General features: G+C 37.5%; 1 protein-coding gene across 1 annotated transcript in view; it reads left to right on the top strand.

The window, feature by feature from the left end:
• Positions 1-20,072, top strand: part of PLXNA4 (plexin A4) — a 925,294-nt gene that overhangs the window by 462,750 nt on the left and 442,472 nt on the right. Inside the window, exon 4 of the mRNA XM_089676880.1 lies at positions 5,736-5,867. Coding sequence (XP_089533006.1) covers positions 5,736-5,867 — 132 coding nt within the window. The remainder of the gene's footprint in view (positions 1-5,735; positions 5,868-20,072) is intronic.

The raw sequence follows: 20,072 nt of genomic DNA on the forward strand, positions 1-20,072 counted from the left end.
AGCAAACCTAGTGATTCACTTTACATCTGCAAAACACATATTTGCTTTAAATGTTTACCGTGGCATACAAGTCAACCTCTGTACCCTCGGTAATTCTTTAAGTTGGTGCTCTACTTTATTATGTTTCAGTAAACTTAACTTTTCTGTATACTGTATGTCATATTACATTTTAATGTCTTACGTGAAGGACACATGATAAGGAGCAACCTTTGCTGCATAAACAGCAAGAGGGAGGAAATTATTGACATTAATGCACTGCTATCGGTTAAAGATTCTAGAGTTCAATTACAAGAAAATAGAGAGACAGAACTGTTAACTTTTTGAATGGCCTTTTCCATCATGACACATTCTAATTAACAGTCATTTTAACCTTTCTTAGAGTCTGAAATAGCTGTAAAACAGCATTGCCACCCAGGCTGATGATATTGGAGGTGGAAATATCCATTCATGGTCTGCTTGCCTGCTGTTTTCACTGTGCTGTATTAGCATATAAGAGCACAGCAGTGTCTGGGGATAAAATGGTTAACACCAGTCCTGAATCTCTCTGTTAGTTAATTACCTTTTAATGATTGGAATATTTTGCAGCATATTATTTTCTTTTTTTTTTTGAGTAAACGATAAGTTCATCTTTTGTAGGTAAAAATATGTGCATTTATTACTTTTTGTTGCACGAGCCTGTAAAGCATTGCTGGTGCCATGCAGGTCTTCTGTAGACCTGTCAGTATATCTGCTTGCCCATACGGGATGTATGGACAAGCAGATATACTAACAGAAAGAATGAATGAACTGCTAAAGTACTCCACAGGGCCATGGTAGTTCATTGAGAACTACAAGCTGACAGTTGCTAAGGCTGTTGGGACTTGTAGTTCATTCATTCACAGTACCCTGTAAATGGATGACATGGCTGTGTGTGCGGAGCACATCCACGCTGTTTTAAAAAACTGACAGCTAGTTCAGGAAGCTTCTCCCCATACTACTTCTTCCCCTACTGCTGTCACAGGGGGGGATTAGGCAGCGTCTGCAGCTTTGGGAACACGTTCTCTAAAAATGGATGGCACACATAACATGTTCTCAGAGGTGAACCTATTCTTTAATGCTCTCATTTTCAGTTATAATCAATAAAAATATTAAGAAATAGAAACACAGGAAATGTTTTATCACAGTGAGTGTTGCAACACATTTTTGCATACATTGTAGTTATTATGAAGTGTATTTGAGGCTAGATCCTCCTTAATAAACTTTGATTAAGGCTCCATTCACACTTGTGTGACTTGTCATGCGACCATGTACACATAAAGTCACATGACAAGTCGAAGCCCATGTATTTCTGCTGTCAATCACAGCCAGTGAGCCAATGAGAAAACAGAGGGCGCTGAGCGACTGCTCCATGTGTGAATGGACACAGAGAGCAGCAGGTGCCCCTTAGCAAGCTGCTTGCTGTGGGGGCACCCGACAGGAGGGAGGGGATAGGAGTGCTGGCAGGGGACCTGTGAAGAGGAGGATCCAGGTTGTTCTGTGCAAAACCACTGCACACAGCAGGTAGGTATAGACATGTTTACCTTTCCCTCATGCTAGCTGTAATCCTGGATTTCCAGGTGTCCTTTAAGCCCCAAATCCAATCACTGTCCAAATTTTGTAGACTTCACCTCCATAAGAACTCCAAGATACGCCCATTTTTAACCACCCACCAAAACCACTAAGCAACTTATTCACTCCCTGTGTTATCTCTTGCCTTGACTATTGTAACTCCCTCTTCATTGGCCTACGTCATCACAGGCGATCCCCTCTTAAGTCTATCATGAATGCTGCTGCCAGACTCATTCACCTTACTAACTGTTCCATGTCTGCTATCCCTCTCTGCCAATCCGTCCACTGGCTTCCCATTGCCCAATGAACAAAATTCAAAACACTAACAATAACATATAAAGCCATTTATAACTCTGCCTATCCTGCCTTCAGCTAATAACCAAATCTTCTATTTCATCCATTAGTTTGTTCCCCACACGTATTACCTTTTGTACCACTAGCCCCTCCGTCTTAGATTGTAAGCTCCAAGGAGCAGGGCCCTCCTAACCCTCTTGTAGTGAACTGTATTGTTGCTGTATTATCTCCCTTCATATTGTAAAGTGCTGAGCAAACTGTTAGTGCTATATAAAACCTGTATAATAATAATTTTTTCTTTAAAAAACTTAAGCCTTTAGAATCAATTTAACAATATCTCAATGTGAAATGTGGGGAGGGTATGCCCAGATATTTATTTTATAACTCCACTTTGTTAACCAGAAATCATTCTGTGTGCATGGGCACCTAATCCTAACAGCTAATCAGATATTTACCATCTTCATACCATTTGTAATAACTTGATTTTTAAATGAATAAATGATTGGCTTGCTTGGTTTTCTGCAATACTGCTCAGTCTTAACCGTCAATGCTTTTTAAATTGACCGACACATTCTTGTAGTGTTATAGATTACTAAAGTAAGAGGTTTAAGTTTGGCATCTTGTTTTTGTTTGTAGCTTTTCCAAGAAAATCCCTTGTGCTCTCCACTGTTGGTCTGTTACAGACAAGGAAATTTTAACTCAGCCATTTGAAAGAACACTTTTGTCCTGTGCACCAGTCATTTCAACCATCCATAAAAAACAAAGCAGCATAGCCAGTTACTGGCAGCAGTGAAGCGGTTTTCAGGTTAGAGACTCAGGTCTGGTTCACTAGAGGCAACTTGAGAACACAAAGCTAGACGCAAAGCAGATGTTCTCTCAATAGGCATATTACTTTCTCTTCTGATGTGATCAAACTCTGCCTATTTTTCACCTGCATACATAGCTTGCTGTGTTTCATGTGTTGTGTCATCATACACATTTATGTTATATTTTAGATATCTGCATTTTTTTCTTTTGCTGTCATTATAGGCAACATAGAATCTTCATAATAAGCAAGACATTAAGAATTTGTTCCTTAATAACATAATTAAAATAGACATAACCCTTAACTGACATGTAGCTTGCTAAACAACAATTGCCATTATTTTTCACATCTTCACATTTTTCGTCTGTTGTTCCATCTCAGTCTACATGCATGCACTACACTGCATGCTTCCATGGTTTCTTAGAGCGTGTTTCCTGATGGTGAAAACCAGGGGCGGACTGGCCATTTGGAAACTCAGACACTGCCCGAGGGCCCGGGGTCAGTAGGGGGCCCCATGAGATGCCCCTGGTACCTTTTTCATAGGCTTTTTTGAGTTTGAGCAAGGATACAGAGGCCCCATAATCCTCTATTGCCCGGGGGCCCCATGAGTTGTCAGTCCACCCCTGGTGAAAACAGAGGACCGTGCCTGTGTAATGTGTGCTGATTTGTGCCACTTGTAGCTTTTTAAGAAACCATTATGAAAGGGTGGTAACGCAAGAGTGCAATTGAGAGACAGGGACAGAAAGTTGTAATTAAAAAAACAAGAAGGACACAGAGAAGGGAAGTATTTCAATGAAAGTTGCAGATTGAAATGTATGAAAATGGCTTTTGAAATTACATTAACATAATAAAACTTATATGAATTTTATTGTCAGAGTTCACATATACTTTAATGTCACTTAAACAAAATTTACTGCAATAGAAAATGCTTACCTAATAATTTGTTAAGCTACTTAGTCGGCTGCAGTTTCATGTATGTAGACTATTGACATACCTTCAGTATATAAATGGAGCTTAGAATAAATCACAGGCTAGAATAAGTTTACATGTGCAAACATTGAACTGACATGAGAATTATGACATCATTTCCACCTGCCGGGGTAAAGGTGAAGAATTATGAAGCCAATCACATTACAATATATATATATATATATATATATATATACAGTATATATATATATTTTTTTTTATATCATATGCATTGGTTTGAAATAAATCTTTTTGCATGGACATCCTTATTAAAACATTGCTCGATCCATATTTTTTCCTGTTCTTCTGTAGTTTCTTCCTCAGTCCATAATTTTTTAGAGGTCATTTCCATTTCTAACCTGATGCCAATCAGGCAGGTTTCCCTGCAGAGTTATACTTTCATGACTTTGAGTTTTACATCCTTATAAACTGATTAGGGACTATGAGACATTTTTGGCAAGTCAAGCTATGAAAAATGCTGACAAATAATTTTAAAAAGTGACCTACCTAACTATTTTAGAGCCAATATGAATATAACAGTAACATTAATATTAGCTACTAGCTCAAGGACAGCCAATTGGGGCTCAGTGCAGTGAAATTACAGTATCTATTTAACATTTTGGAACTTTAGGTTACCAGGTAATTGAGCTTGTGCATTCTGTAGTTGTTAATGTACTTTGGGGTGGCAATGAAAGTTTTTCGCAAGCTTTTTTTATGTAGCTTGTACAATTGCAGTGTGTAGACAAGATTGGCAATACAGAGCAGTTTTCCCTCCTTTATTTATAAATTACTAAACACTTCAAATACCTGTATAATCTATAGTAGAGCCACATTTAACATTAGGTACTTGTAGGTATGCTGCCCAGGACCTACTAGGACCTATAAAAAAGGCTGAACTTTGAATCTCAGCTTTTTGTGTTATGGGTTGCTTTTAGGTATTAAAAGAGTAGAGAGACAGAAAAGCTTTTTTTGTCTAGAGCTAAGGCAATAAAGGCATTAAAATGTATCTTGAAGGGTACATCACCATGAATGGTGCTTGTACCCCAGCACCAAGTCTGCAGCACCCAAGTCCACTTCTACCTCCAGTTTCATCCAACCACCAAAACTTACTTTGAATGTATCAGTCTCCTTCCCTTGTAGAGAGTAGGGTATGCAAACAAATGATAGAGTGAAGTGAAATAATTATATTTATTGCTAAATCCTCTGCAGTAATAACTTGTAAGTGTGATAGTATCTTATCTATACAAAAAAGTATGGTGTTGTGGAAGATTGGTGTTTTAGCTATCTGTACATTCTACCTAATAACCACAAATGTGAGGAGCATTTTTCCAAGTGACTGTCAAGTGAGCTGTAGATGTAGTAATTATTAGTAGGGGTTGCCCAGAACTGGAAAGTTATTTCAAGGGTTCCTCCATGTTAAAAAGGTTGAGAAAGGCTGTTCTACAAGCTACAAAATCCAGCTCTGATGTAGTGCTTGTCATTGGAGCTCCTATTATGATAATTTGTTATGGAAAAGTATGTGACATAGGATACTTATTTTCTTTTTTCTACTTTGATGTCTAGAGGTCACCTGCTGTGATCATTGTCAGCATACATACATAGCCCAGTTTACATATGTAAAAAATAATGATGTAAAACTTGTTCATAGATATACAATTTTTACATTATTTATACTGCATATATTATACAAAACTTGAATACTGTAAATAGTGTATAATAGGTTTTAGACTGGGCTCTGTCACTACTAGCTGTTCAAGAAGACCCAAACATAAGGCAGCACCATGTAGTTTAAATATTTTGTTCACTTGTAGATTCTTTTTTATAGCTTTCTCTCTGGTGCTTTGTCTTTTTTGTTTCAGTTGACATGTAATAAATGACTAGGATATCTCCCTGTCTCGGAGACTGTTCCATTACCATCTGTCTGCTGTGTCAGCAGTTTACTCATGCCTATAACTTTGTACTTTACATGTGCTGCATTCAGTGCATCTCTACACAGATTTCCTAATTTTATTTTTTTTTTCCCTCAGATTTATTTCTCTGTTTTATATACCTGTATTACATTTTGTGCTATCTGTTTCAGATACGTGTTGATGGCCCTATCACAGGAGCTTTCCAATATGAAACCATACAAGTGGTGGATTCTGGCCCAATCTTACGGGATATGGCATTTACAAAGAATGAAGAACAGCTCTTTATCATGTCTGAGAAGCAGGTGAGCTTTGCACTCCCCATTATGTGCTTCATTTGAAAGTTCATTTACAGTCAGGCAACTGTGTGTTGCCTAACCTCATAAATCAAAAGTGTGTGAAAGAAGTTTTTGAATTGCTATTAGGAGCCAGACTCTTCATTTAACTCTCCACTTTGCACGTGGCCACTACAGTTTGGTTGCTCTGGATAACAAGAACAATTTTAGTTTTAGATGTTGTTGCAGGAAGCTCTATTTGTTTATTTATACAGAAAGACATAGTGGAAAATGTATGCTAGTGTGTCTATAGCTATAATTTATAAAGTGCGTGTGATGTACAACTATAAGTAAGTAAAGTCCACTTTGCAACCTTTACTTCCAGGTAAGCGTATAGTAAAGATTACCTGTAAGTAAAATGAAAATCTTCTAAACACTCACCATTTAGGAGATATTACAGTGAGCAGCAGCTGATGACGTCAACGATGCATGTGCTCTAAAGAGCACACTGACCCTTTCGGGCTCTGTACCATGGCCATGACTCCCATGCACATGCAAGGGAGTGGTGTCATCACAGCTTGGCCATTCAAACAATTCGAGCCCACGAGCCCAGAAGATAGATCGGGTGAAGATTGAATCCCCTCAGTGGTGACAGTGCGCCGCTGGAGGGATCCATTCTATATTTAATCTGACATAATGTGCTTGTTTTTTGGTGCATACTTCACATTATGGCTTAAATGTGCAAGAGGACCTTTTTTCTTGTTTTGTTTTTGTTTTTAACTTATTTAAAGCATTTCTTGAAAATGGAATAATCCCATGGTAAATGATGCCTGATCCTTTATTAAAGTGAAAAATATCCTGGTGTACAAAACTCTGTTCTAGTAACCTGATTACTGGTGAACAATTACAGAGAGTTGACCTCTGTGTTCTACTTTGGTGCTTTCTTTGTTTTGCTTTTGTATTTGTTTTGTCCTTTGCCAGATGCCTGTGGCTGTACAAAACATAACACCATGTGCTTGGGAGAGGCTAAAGCTGGCAAGACTCCAGTCCTGCTTTCTGTACCACGACATAAACACATGCTTTTGCTCTCCTCATCTGCTTAAAACTTCAACAAACATGACAGCTGATCTCTGAGCACCAAAAGAGTTGCCCTTGATGAAAGTTGATGGGTAGGAGAGGTGTGACCTACCGCTAAAGACAGGTTCCATATTAGACAAGCAAGATGGGGAATATTTCTGGACACAGTTGCTAATGAGATGTTCAGAGCATATGTTCAATAGGCTATTTTCCATATCACGATGTTGTGCGATTCTCCTATGAGAGTAACGACTCTTCAGGCATTGCCATGGTTACTACAGGCAGTCTGGTGAAAGAAACGATGAGGTGTCAAAAATGGGAAGGACACAGTGGTGTGAACAGTAGGGAAATGTAACAGAGTGTGTTGCAACCACAGAAGTTTTCAAATTAATGAGGACCTCAGAGTGGAATAATTGCTGCTCTGTATTCTAGCTTATGTTTCTTTTTCTCTTGATAATTAATAATGAAGGGATTCTTCCTACCTGTGATATACAAAGCATTGATTCTCACTGTGAGCCCTTTTCTCATAGAACCATTAAAAAAGTCTAGTCATTCACACAGCATTGACTCTGGGAAAATTAATTTCGTTGTTCCTGATGGCTAAATACATTTGAGGGCTCTGACTGTTTTCTGTTTAGCTTTACATAAAGAAAACCATTCTCTTCCATAATTCTCTTCCAAAAGTCCCAATATTTTACAGTGGATTTTTTTTTTTGAAATGAAGGCTATTTTACCTGCTAATAAAAATCTTTTTCTCAGAGGTTGTAAGTTATGTGTGTGAAGATATATTATAGGATTATTTGACAGTATGTTAATTAAACTAAAGCAACAGTGAATTTAAGAACTAAAAAAGCAATTTATCAGTGAGAAAAACTTCAATATACATGGGCTGAGAGCTTTATAGAGATCTAAGTGGTGTAATCTGTCTAACTGTATATATATATATATATATATATATATATACTTTTATTTAGACTTGGCTGAAGTGTGTTTAACAGAGAGACAATTTAATGTGCTACTAATGGAATAGTTGCACGAAATTCAATCTCTCGGAAAGCTGAGGGATGATTGCAACAGCTATTGCTCAAAATAAGATGTTATAACCTTTAAATTCTAAGGGTTTGGTTAGAATAGAAGTGCAATGCAGAGAGTATTGAGGAGTTGAACAGTGCAGTAACGTTTTGTTAGGTTATTGCCTTTTGCATTTGTCCTGAAAAATGTATATAGGTTACAGTGAGCACTGCTTCTTATATAAAACACGTTTTCCTACTGAATAATGGTTCTGGCATGCATCACTTTATGCATGTCAACACCTTTCAGAGTAGTAAGTTCACTATCTTAGAGAGTGATGCTACTGTATGTACATTATTGGTGGTTATTGTTACTTATAGGGATAAGCCATAAGCTAAAGAGCCAGTATCATCATGACCTCAAAGACAACATGACCTTAAAGAGACCATATCATCATGGCATGCCAGCATATTGCTGTCTTATCTTCATAAGCATGCAAGATTGTTAAAACAAGGTTGACTGACTGATCATATATTGCCATAATCAATCACAGATAGACCGGTGCTTCCAACAAATTTCTCAAATTGACAATCCAACCCTGAGAAGGTTTGGCATATTTTCTATAGGTTTGTCCTACAGAAAATATGTTGGCATAGGCAGTGCTGTACTACAGTTTGGTTACACTGCTTTATCGAAATGAAGAGGACAATAGCTGACCCTAGCATACATGAGCAATATTTGTTCTGAATATGCAATGGGTATCATAATAAAATACACAGTTGCAGCTCACATGTAGGAATTTCTTTACCTGCTTAGAAATGTATAAAGCATTGAACAGACTCTTGTGATCCACCCAATTGGCAGTAGTGACTACTAGAAAATAAAGAAAAACTATATATATATATATATATATATATATATATATACTGTATATATATATTTTTTTTGGGGGGGCAAACCTTGAATTCTCTCTTTCTGTACGCTCACCTAAGTACTTCAGCCTCATGTTCATATTAGCATTCCCCGATTTCAACTTTAATTAGCTTATGTGAAAAAAAAGACCCCCAAAATAAAGAAAATAACATTATTATAATATCATTTACCCATTTTATATCACAAATAAGGCTGAACCTACCCCCCAGTGGTTTTAAGAAATTGTATAGGGTATTAGGAATTTTGATCCTATTCAATGTTCTAGTACAGCTATAAGGCTCATTCCATTTTTTAAACGTTGCCCTTTTTACTCCATTATTCACAGATAATCCCATCATAGGTCAATGACTTATGTTTTAATAGAAATCTGCTTGGTATCTTTTTTTGGGGAGAATAAATCTACTAGAAGTTTCTTACTATTTGTTGAGCTGTATCTGCTCAACTGAGAATTGTGCTGTCAGGAAACAAATTCCAAGCCACACAGTGTGAATTGTCATTTCTATTCTTTCCCTGATATGTTATGGGTTCACATCTCAGATAAGTGTCCAAGATAAGTAGGCATTTCCCCGATAGAATTCTAGAAACTAATCAGCATTGACATTGTTTGTACTGCCCTCAGGATTACTTGATGTTCCAGATAGTCTTAAAAAGAAAAAAATATATATAGAATGAGGGATGTTGTGAAAATTTACTGTTAAACCTCAGGGAAGAGCAGCTGTGGGAATTTAAAGTCCAACATGGTTTATATTGAATATATTCCTTTACAAATACACCCCGCTATGATTCCTTTTCAAAGAGTTTTTAAAATATTTTGGAGAATGTTATATAGGGAAAAACATTGACAAAACTTGTTTGTGTTATTTTGAATGTCAGCAAAATTATTTTAATCCACTATCTCCTTGTACATTGTGAAATTTGTGAATGCATGTTATAAAATGCCACAATTTGGTGGCTGAATTTGTTCACATGTGAAAATGTGAATTAGAGTAGTAAGCATTTTCATTCATATTTTATACATTTTTAGAATGTATCACTATTGTACATTTGCAGTCACATTAGAGAAACCCCACCTATATGTTTGTTATGTGTTCCTATTCCCACCTAACGATAATTTAAAAAAAAATGGCTTACTATTCTAGTTGTTTCTTTGTATAATGTTTATACATACTGTAGGATTCTATAGCAGCCTGATTTATTGCAATGTGCAGTTAGGGGCAGATTTAAAGTATAACTAAAGGCAAAACATTTTTTTTTTCCTGGAGAGAGTGGAGATGGATTTGAACACCTATTAGATTTTTATTGCTCTCTGTGCCCCCAGTAGGGAGATTCACCCTCTCTATTTGTCCTGTTAACATTATCATTGAAAGTAAAGAAAACCCAAAATTTTGGGCTGTCCCCAGAAAAGTAATAGGAGGGAAATTTCCAATGGGGACACTAGTTCTGGTGACCTGGGGGCCCCCAAGGAATTCCTTTTATTTGCAGGGATTATCTCTCACTTCCTGTTTTGGCTATGGGACAGGAAGTGAAGATAAATCTCCCCAATGGGACAATGGGAAAAAAAGTGTTGCCTTTAGTTCTACTTTAAAGGCTCGTTCACACAAGCTTTGGTTTTTGAAAGGCAGTCCATGTTCAAATCATTCTTCAGAGGCATTTGACAGGTAGTTAGAAGGTTTAAGATTACATAGAAGAAGAAATCTAGGTAGGGGTTTTCAACAAGTAAAAAGGTTAGGAGCCATTTCTTTGAGTTATGTTATATAAATGGGAAGACATACCAAATATAAAATAGACGTTATCCCAATTTGGCTTTAAAAGTACAAATACACTTTAATTCACATATATGAGTGCTTTATTGTAACTTCTTGAGAGCATTTTGTGTTTTCTTGCCTTAAAATAAAAGCCCTTTCAGTTGGTCATATAGCTAAAATTCATCAAAACAAAATGCATATGTAGTTTGCTGTGTTGTATAGATAACATACTAGGGGTATGAGGAACATACATTGAAGAGCTAAATCTCTGTCCAATATTAGGAACCTTTAACCAGAAAACAATTGGAAATATTTTTTTTTGGGGGAGGGTGGGTTGGGTGGTTTCCTTTCACTTCCTGTAACTTCTGGGACATTATCCACAATGGGTACACTTGCTAAGAAAACTAGAATACAGTTTTGGTTGAAGTGCCTTATTAAATTAGGATGTATGCTCCATAGTGCATAGTCCTTCCACAGTACTGCAGTACATATGAACAGCCTTGTTTAATTTATACGTTAATTCTGTGTTTACTGTGGCTTCTGTGTTAGCTGACTGTTAAGCCACTGTGAACCACTTAGATGTGAATGTAGCCTTAGAGTGCTTTTCATTACTGCTCAATGCAGGGGTTCTATGAAGTGAATAGAGCTGTAAACAGAGAGTAAATTTGTGTCATATCTCATGGTAAAATGTGTAAAAGAGTTCGTCCTTGTACAAGGATGAGCATTAAAAGCACAAAATCAATCTTTTTTTTTTTTTTTACAAAAGGGGTTTAATTAGTTACAGTATGGTATGTAATATTGTGTCAAACGTCTTGGCAGTCAACCTAATATAGCTTTCGTTATTGTAGCTGCATTTAGCTGCTGCAAACTGATAAGTTATTGGTTAAAAAAAGGTTACAGTTTTGCATTTTACTATGGTTCTTTGTACTTTTTTTACCACCCTGTCCCCAAATAGTGCACACAGGCAAATAAACAGTAAATCCTGAAAAGTGGTGGTCTGTTGTAAACTGCTAGTGTGCATATTATGCCCCATTCTTGTAAATGAGTTCAAAAACATAGTTATTCTTTTTTTTTTTAAATGTTTGATCATTTTTCATTTATATAATGAAAATAAAAAACCCAGCGGTGATCAAATACCACCAAAAGAAAGCTCTTGGTGTGAAAAAAATGACAAATTTAATTTGGTTACAGTGCTGCATGACCGAACATTTGCTAGTTAAAGTAGTACAGTGCTGAATAGCAAAAAATGCCCTGGGAAAAACCTTCAGGAGGTCAAGTGGTTAAACTCATAGACCAATGTGTTTTTACCCTTTGTTGTTTTACAGTCAGGTTTGTTAATATATTCTTTAGTTGGAACCAAATGTTCTTTAGCACATATAGTAATTAGCCAATAAAAAAATGTTTTTTTATTACCACCAGCCCCTTCCTCTTAGATTCTAAGCTCCAAGGAGCAGGGCCCTCCCAGGGGGGTACTGACAACTCATGGGGCCCCAGGGCAATAGGGGATCATGGGGCCCCTGTGTCCTCACCCATACTCAAACCACACCCAAAAAAGCCTATGAAAGGTACCAGGGGCATCTCATGGGGCTCCCTACTGGCTCCGGGCCCTCGGGCAGTGCCCGAGTGCTTGAATGGTCAGTCCGCCCCTGACCCCTCCTAACCCTCTTGTATTGAACTGTATCATTGCTGTATTGTCTCCCTTTATTTTGTAAAGTGCTGAGCAAACTGTAGGCGCTATATAAATCCTGTATAATAATAATAATAATGATTATAGTTATATGTTTCAGACCCCTCTTTTTTGTCTCAATTTTTTTTTATTGGCTACTAGCATGAGATTATATCTTTTATTAAGTACAGACAACATGGTAGCCATTGGTCTAAATGTATTCTGATTGAAAGGATAAGTTCACCTTTTGTAACATGGTACATGTCACACTCATATTCAGGTTGTAACAAGTTATGAACGATCTGACCTCCACTTCTTCCTGCTCCCCGTTGTGACAGCTAGTGGGGGATCTTTTCCTCCCTGCTAGCTGTCACAATTGCCCGTATGGGCAAGCAGATAGAAGGACAGGTCTGCAGGAGACCTGCATGGCACCAGCGATCTACTGATCGCTGATGCAATGCTTTAAAGACTCTAGAAACAAAAAATAATAAATGAAAATTTTTTTATCTGCAAAAAAAATGTTCATTTATTATTTTTTGTAAAAGGTGAACTCATTCTTTAATACTGAATCCTCCTATATCCACTTCCTTTGAGCTGAAGCTGCTTTCACCTGCTGTGAATAGATTTTCAGCATTCATAACAGGTGTTGCTGCAGCTCACACACAGGGAAAGAAACAGCACCCAATGATTTTCATTCTGATCGGGGTTCTCATTCAGAAAAAGCTTTGTACCTTCAGCCATTGAGTTAGAAATTGAAGGCTGTGTACTATGCGGTTTGTAATAAAATGGTGATTCACAAAACACTATATGGAGCCTGTTATTCAAGGTTAGAGTGTGGTTGAATATTGTGTAAAAATAGTAATGTCTTTTTGTTCCAAGATGTGGTTTAATAAAAAGACTATCAATCTTTATAGAAAGAGATGGCACAACACTGTAGCCATGGTCTACAATAGAAAATGTTCTAATAGACATAACAATTACTTGTCTTCAATGTGACATCAACAACTGTCACATAAACTTCCATTTCCTTCAGGTATATTTTTTCCCAGCATACAATTATCTTTGCACATATTTTAGAATGAGATAATCCTGATTCTCAGCAGAAAATTCCCCTCTTCACCTTTTTATTTGCCCTTAGAGAGCCATCATAAGGGGCCCTGCAGGTTTGATTTATCATACTGGATAGTCATGGTGTGATAAGCTATGCCTGATTAATCTTGTAGAGCCAAAATCTAATAATTAAGCTACAGAGTTTCAATCCAATTCAGAGAAATATGCTAATGTGTATTGATTGCAGACAGGGCTTTTCATTTTATTAGCACGCTGCAAGTCGAGGATATGGAATTTTAATTGATGGGAAAAGCTTCTTTATGTAATAGCTAGGACAATGGGTGTGGGTTAAAGCAGGCACAGATGAAGTCACTTTTGGCATAGCTTGCTACTTATAACACTATTACTAGATCTACTGAATTAATAGGTGTTATTAATTGCCAATCCTACTTTTCAATTTTATCAAAGGTTAATCTTTTCAGAGATGTCCAGAATACAAAAGGCTAAAGACATAACTGGTGAAGTATTTGTGTTAAGTGTTCAAGTGCCTTTATGTGGCCTATTTAAGGCAAAACTCCACTTTTGTAGAGAATTAATCAATGCTCTTCAAGAAAATGGTATGCATTACAAGTGTTTTAGCAAAATCAATTGCACATTTTTATCTTCTTCTTTTTAACCAGCATCTTCAGGTGCTGAGTGGGAGGGCCTGCTTTCCATAATTGTTTGAATAGTTCCGGTGTTGTAATAGGAAAAATTCATCCTCAGTACCCCTTTAGATGTATGGCCAGTGAAAAATCCACGTTGAAACACTCACTGTAAGTCACGACGGTGGCTAAGCAGGTTATAGCGAAATCCTGGACATCCCCCACTCTAAGTGTTGCGGCTGTCAAAACCAAATTAACACAAGCCATGATACATGCAAAGGTGGAAGCCACAATTCTTGACACGATCCCGAAATTCTTGTGCATATGGACTCCCTGGGTAGAGCGCTTCCTTCCACCTAACTTTGACGAATCACTCCTCCTTCCTTGATTTGTGTGCTATGCCCCATGGGTATTGTTAATAGCCCTTCATACATAGCTCATAGGGGCTGTCGTACACTCGATAAAGTTCATGGAGTCATTGTTGCTATTCCTTCTCCCCTGCCCCCTTCCCCTGTTTGATCCCCCTCTAAACTTCCCTCCCTATTTAATGCCCTTGTGAACCATTACCCTGATTGACCAACGATATAACGTTATTTGTCATAAATTCTTAACTACCTGTTTTTGTCGGAAATATATAGACATTTGTATCGTGATCTTCACTTTTTCTGTTTTGTTATCACTACAATGTCCAATGTATAATGGTAATGTCTCCCAGTTTATGTTACTCTGGTTTACTATTAATAAAAATTGTTTGAACAAGAAACACTCACTGTAATAATCCTAAAAATGGAATAGAGGATGTCTAAAGAGTTTATCATTTGTTCATTGCAAACTTCTGGAAAAAGTAGTGAGCTATTCCATCAGGAATTTAGCTTTCTGATAACGTCATGTATGAAAATGGTGTACAGAATGCCCTCAGATTTAGAAAATGATGGCTAATTAGCAATTAAAATGGACAGGTCATTTTTAATGATAAAAAGTTAAAAGATTTAAAATGCTTTGATTAAAATAAATAAATAAACAAATAACAAACAGGTTTATACTTACTGTACCTGCTCTGTGCAATGAATCACACAGAGCAGCCCCAAACCTACTGTTCTTCTCTGGCCCCTTGCCGGTGCTGCTGGCTCCTCCACTGCATGGAGGGGGGGGGGTTGTGTGGGCTCGCTCTCAAGCCTCACTGTCCGTGTCTATTGATACAGTCAGTGGGACTCGGCTCTGTCCCCACTTCCTCATCACTCCTTAATAATGGCTTCTGCTGCCTCAGCAAAACCAGTGAGTGAGGGGAGTGAAGAGCTGCAGATGGGCACAATGCTGGATGAAATGAGGCCTCAGGTAAGTAAAGGGGGGGGGATACTGATGTCCAAACACTTTTTACATTAATGCAAGCAATGCATTAAGGTAAAACATTTGTAGTCTTTATGACCACTATAAACAACAATAAGATGGCATGTGTGGGATATATATACATATATATATATATATATATATATATATATATATATGTACAGGAGTTAGACAAGGAAATGGAAACACTACATGATTTGCAGGTTTGCAGTGACTGCATGTTTCACATTGAAATCGGAAGTGATATAACATTCTTTTGCTGTGTGATGAGACACCTAGCTAACAGGTGGGAAGCCTCAATTTTTGTTTTGTACTGCTAGTGGTACGGAGTCATGTCAGAGCTTCCTGAGCTTCAAAGAGGGCAGATTGTTGGTACCCGATTAGCTGGTGCCTCTGTGACCGAAGTTGCCAATGTATTTGCCATGTTGTGAGGTACAGGATCAAAGGTTATCTCAGTCCCGTGAAGACTGAGATTGAACTCTGCAGTCACTTTTGCAGTTGTTTTCTTATTCTTGGTCACAGTCCTGCACAATGGCCTTTTGTCTCTTTCGGTCAGTTGACTATGTCAGCCATGCTTATGATTATCAGAAGATATTTTCACAGATACTGTATATGCTGTCACAACCTTTGATACTGTACCTCGCAACACGGCAGATAAATAGGCAACTTCAGTCACAGAGGCAACAGCTAAGTGACCACCAATTTGCCCTCTTTGAAGCTCAGTAAGCTCTGACATGACTCAATATTACCAGAAGCTCACGCAGTGAATGACAAAAGTGAAGCTTCCCACCTGTTAGCTAGGTGTCTCATTACACAGTGGAAGCAAAAGAATGTTGCATCACTTCTACTTTCAACATGAAACATTTCATCACTTTCACACCTGCAAATCATCTAGTGTTTCCAATTTTCTTGTCTAACCCATATATATATATATATTTATTTATTTTTTTCAATGTCACATAGTCATGCCATAGTAATTTTGGGGAAAGATGACGTTCCCTTTAAATAGTTATAATCCCTTTCCTTTTTTAAATTGGGATAACATGGCATAGTTCAAGCATTCTGTTGCCAATTTGTAGTAACATGTATCGGTTCATTTATTAGTACAGTATAAAGAACTATTTGCAGCTTCGAGTTATAAGCCTACTAAAACCTATTATATAATAACTATTATTATTTCAATCAGACAGTGTTAAGCACAGCGATCCCTGGTCTTTTCAAATCTTCTTAATTAGCTAATTCAAAGGGAATCTAATGTAACCAACAAATCTGAATACAATGCATTTTGTTTTGCAAAGTTAGATTACAGAATTGCTGTTGGTCCATTGCGATTTTTTCATACTGAATGTACAGGTCTCAAATGAAAGAAACTAATTCACACTGAATCTGAATAACCAGTCATAGAGAAGCAATTGATAACTCAACCTGTGGTACCTAAGGCAGATGAACTGAACTGCAGTTCTGCCTATTCAGTTCAGTTCAGCACCTCTGCCTATGGACAGCTCCTACATGTGATAAGTGAAAAGCTCTGAACAGTACAATACAGTAGAATGATATTTGTTTTATTATTGTGACAATAAGAATGGCAACCACTGCTATTTACACACATAGTTAATTAAAATATAAAGTGTTTTAGATAGCTTAGATAAAGTAGAGATGACTGTATGACTTTAATACACATGATAGTTTAGTTAGGAATTCAGAAAATCATTTTTCTCCATGGTGTAACCTTTGTTACCAAAGCTATCTGGATGTTTTGATGAATAGTATCTGACAGGGCTTGCTGTATTTTTGATAATAGTTGATCTGATAGTATGTCTTTTTGATTTTTTTTTCGAAGGATGGAAATTACTTTCCATTTGTATTTTACATCTAAGAAAGTGTCACTTATTTGATGGTACATGGAATAGTCAACACCAACCATAGAGTTGGGATAGAGAGGGATTTTTTAAAATAAAGGAATAATTCAATTAGATTGAATGTTTGGTTAGCCTCATGAATGGGGTGAAGGTGTGTTCACTTTATTAATTTACGGCAAACATTTTAATTTTTTTTATATTCCCCCTGCACATGAGTGAGCATGACAAGTGAACACAACTTTTCCTAGTTCATGAAAGTAGAGCTATAAGAAAAACATTTATTTTTTCATTTTGGATAGAGTAAGGGTGGGTTATAACCCCTGTAAGGGTGGGTTATAACCCCATGTAAAGGAGGGTTATAACCCCTGTCAAATTTGTGATCACTATCTGTTTCCCATTGCCAAGATTTCCCTTCCTGTCCTATAACCAAAAGAAAAAGAGAGGAAATTCCTGCAAATTAAGGGAATTCCTTGTGGACCCCCAAGTAATCAGAACTAGTGTCCCCATTGGATGATTTCCCCTCTATTACTTTACTAGGGACAACTCAAAATATAGGATTTTCTTTTACCTTCACTTTCAATGATAATGGTAAACAAGACAGATAGAGACAGTGAATCTCCTTAACAGGGGCACAGATAGCAATAAAAACTGACAGGTGTTGTAATCCCTCTAAACTCTGTTCAAAACAGAAAAAAAAGTTTTGCCTTCAGTTATACTTTAAGCTAAGGAATCATTTATTGTATTAAAGCCAAACTCCAGACATTAGAAAAAAATTCTACCCTTACAGTGCCATCCCACCTCACCCTCACAACCTTCCCACACAACAGAGGTTAAATGTTCAGTATGTCTAAGGGGTACAGAAACAGGCAGCTTTACTTACCCTATCCTCCACTCCAGCCAACTCCAATGCTACCCTGTTCTCCAAAAGTTCTAATCTTCGGGCAATCCCTCATGTCGTCATGTACAATTCAAGGCTATTAAGCCTATAGTGTAGGTGGTGGGGGCAAGGGTGCATCCCCAACTAGGAGCAGCTTAGAAAGCAGGATGCAAGGGTCTGGTCACTCTGCTGGAGGGAACCTGCTGAAGTGTAGAATAAGATAAGTATTTCTCCTTATCCTGACACCCGTGGCAGGGGCCCCCATTGCATTGGTAGATTTTTTCTAATTCCTTGAGTTAGGCTTTACGTTCTCTACTCCTTTATTAATTTTTAAATCTAGTTTAACAGTGTAATACACAGATGATATACATATAAAAGAGCTGTTTTACCTGCCAAAGGTGTTTTATTTGGAAGTTTGGTACTTTATCACAGCACAGAGACCTGTGGCGAGGGGAACTGATATTTTTCTGCTACAGTTCAGTAACATATGTAGACCCCCTCACCCTGTGACTGGACAGTGAAAGGAAAAGCAGCAGACTGATGGGCTCACCTCTCTGTCAGTCTGCTCTCTTCTCCTGGCAGCATGCTTATCACACTGAAGCACAACTGATTAACTCCTTGTGCTTTTTCTTGTGTTCCTTTCTGTACAGGGACTGATACCAAGTCAAATTTAACATTTGACCAAGTCAAATTTAACATTGCTTTCATTTAAAGTGATTGTCAAGGCACAGTCTTAATTTTAAAAAATAACAAACATGTTATACTTACCTGCTCTGTGCAATGGTTTTGCACAGAGCAGCCCCAATCCTCCTCTTCTTGGGTTCCCCACTGTCACTCCTGGCCCCTCTCCCTTGCTGAGTGCACCCCATAGCAAGCCTGTTGCTACAGGGGCACTCATACATGCTCACTTGTGAGCCAGCTCTGTGTGTCCTTAAGACACACAGAGTGCGACTTGGCCCTGCACCCCACTCCCTCTGCTGTGATTGACAGCAGTGGGAGCCAATGGCTTCCGCTGCTGTGTCTGAGCCAATAAGAAAGGGTGAGAGTCCCTGCTGTTATGCACATTGCTGGATCGAGATCAGGCTCAGGTAAGTATTTGGAGGAGGGGGAGCTTGGGGGGAGGCTGATTGCAGAAAGTTTTTTTACCTTAATGCATAGAATGCATTAAGGTAAAAAAAACCTTCTGCATTTAGAACTACTTTAAACTTACTTAAAGGATGTATTAATATGTGTTGTTGTATATCCATCTGCAATTCAACTTTAAATCAACCCAGTTTAGTTATTCTCTTCTCCAAGATAAAATGGATTATAGTCAGAGTATTCTACATTCCACACATTCAATTGATAGCTGTGCGATTTGCCTGCCTTTACAACCCTAAGATCATAATAATATTATTGATGCATGAATCCGCTTTGTTTGGGATTTTTTAAATAATTATTTCTGACAGGAAAAATGTCTAATGCTCTTATTCGCAATTCCATTTTTCTAGAAAACCAACCCAAGTCCCAGCTACCACAAGTGCTGATAAATTTTATGTTTTTATTGATTGGTAATGTAACCTTGTAAATGACTAAGGCACAGGAAACCCAATGCTGTGTGTATGATTTTTATTGATTTTCACTTAACATTATTTAATGCAAGAGAAGCCGCAAAATACAAAGACATAGCTTTTTGTTTTGAAAAATAAGACAAATGCTCTGGGGGGAGATATCATTTGTTGCCCAGCATGCTATTGTTACATCAACACAATGGCACGCTGGCGTTGTACAGTTATTTGATAGAGTAATGCTTTGTCCTTTTGTTATGCATGACCATGCACTATATTCAGAGAGGCTGCAATAACACTGGGAACAATTTAGTTTGTTGTCTATTTAAATACACTTTCAGAAAGGTGATTCATGCGTGTATACACAGGGAGAAAGTAATAAGCGAAACAGTATACACATTTCAAGACTGGCATTATTAGAACAATCATGCCGCTCAAGACTATAAGCAGCAGGTTGAGCTGTTTCTGGCTTTGTTCTA

Source organism: Staurois parvus, unplaced genomic scaffold (assembly GCF_062004578.1).
Source record: "Staurois parvus isolate SC_StPar_1 unplaced genomic scaffold, SC_StPar_1.0 ptg000175l, whole genome shotgun sequence".
Taxonomy (NCBI): Eukaryota; Metazoa; Chordata; class Amphibia; order Anura; family Ranidae; genus Staurois; species Staurois parvus.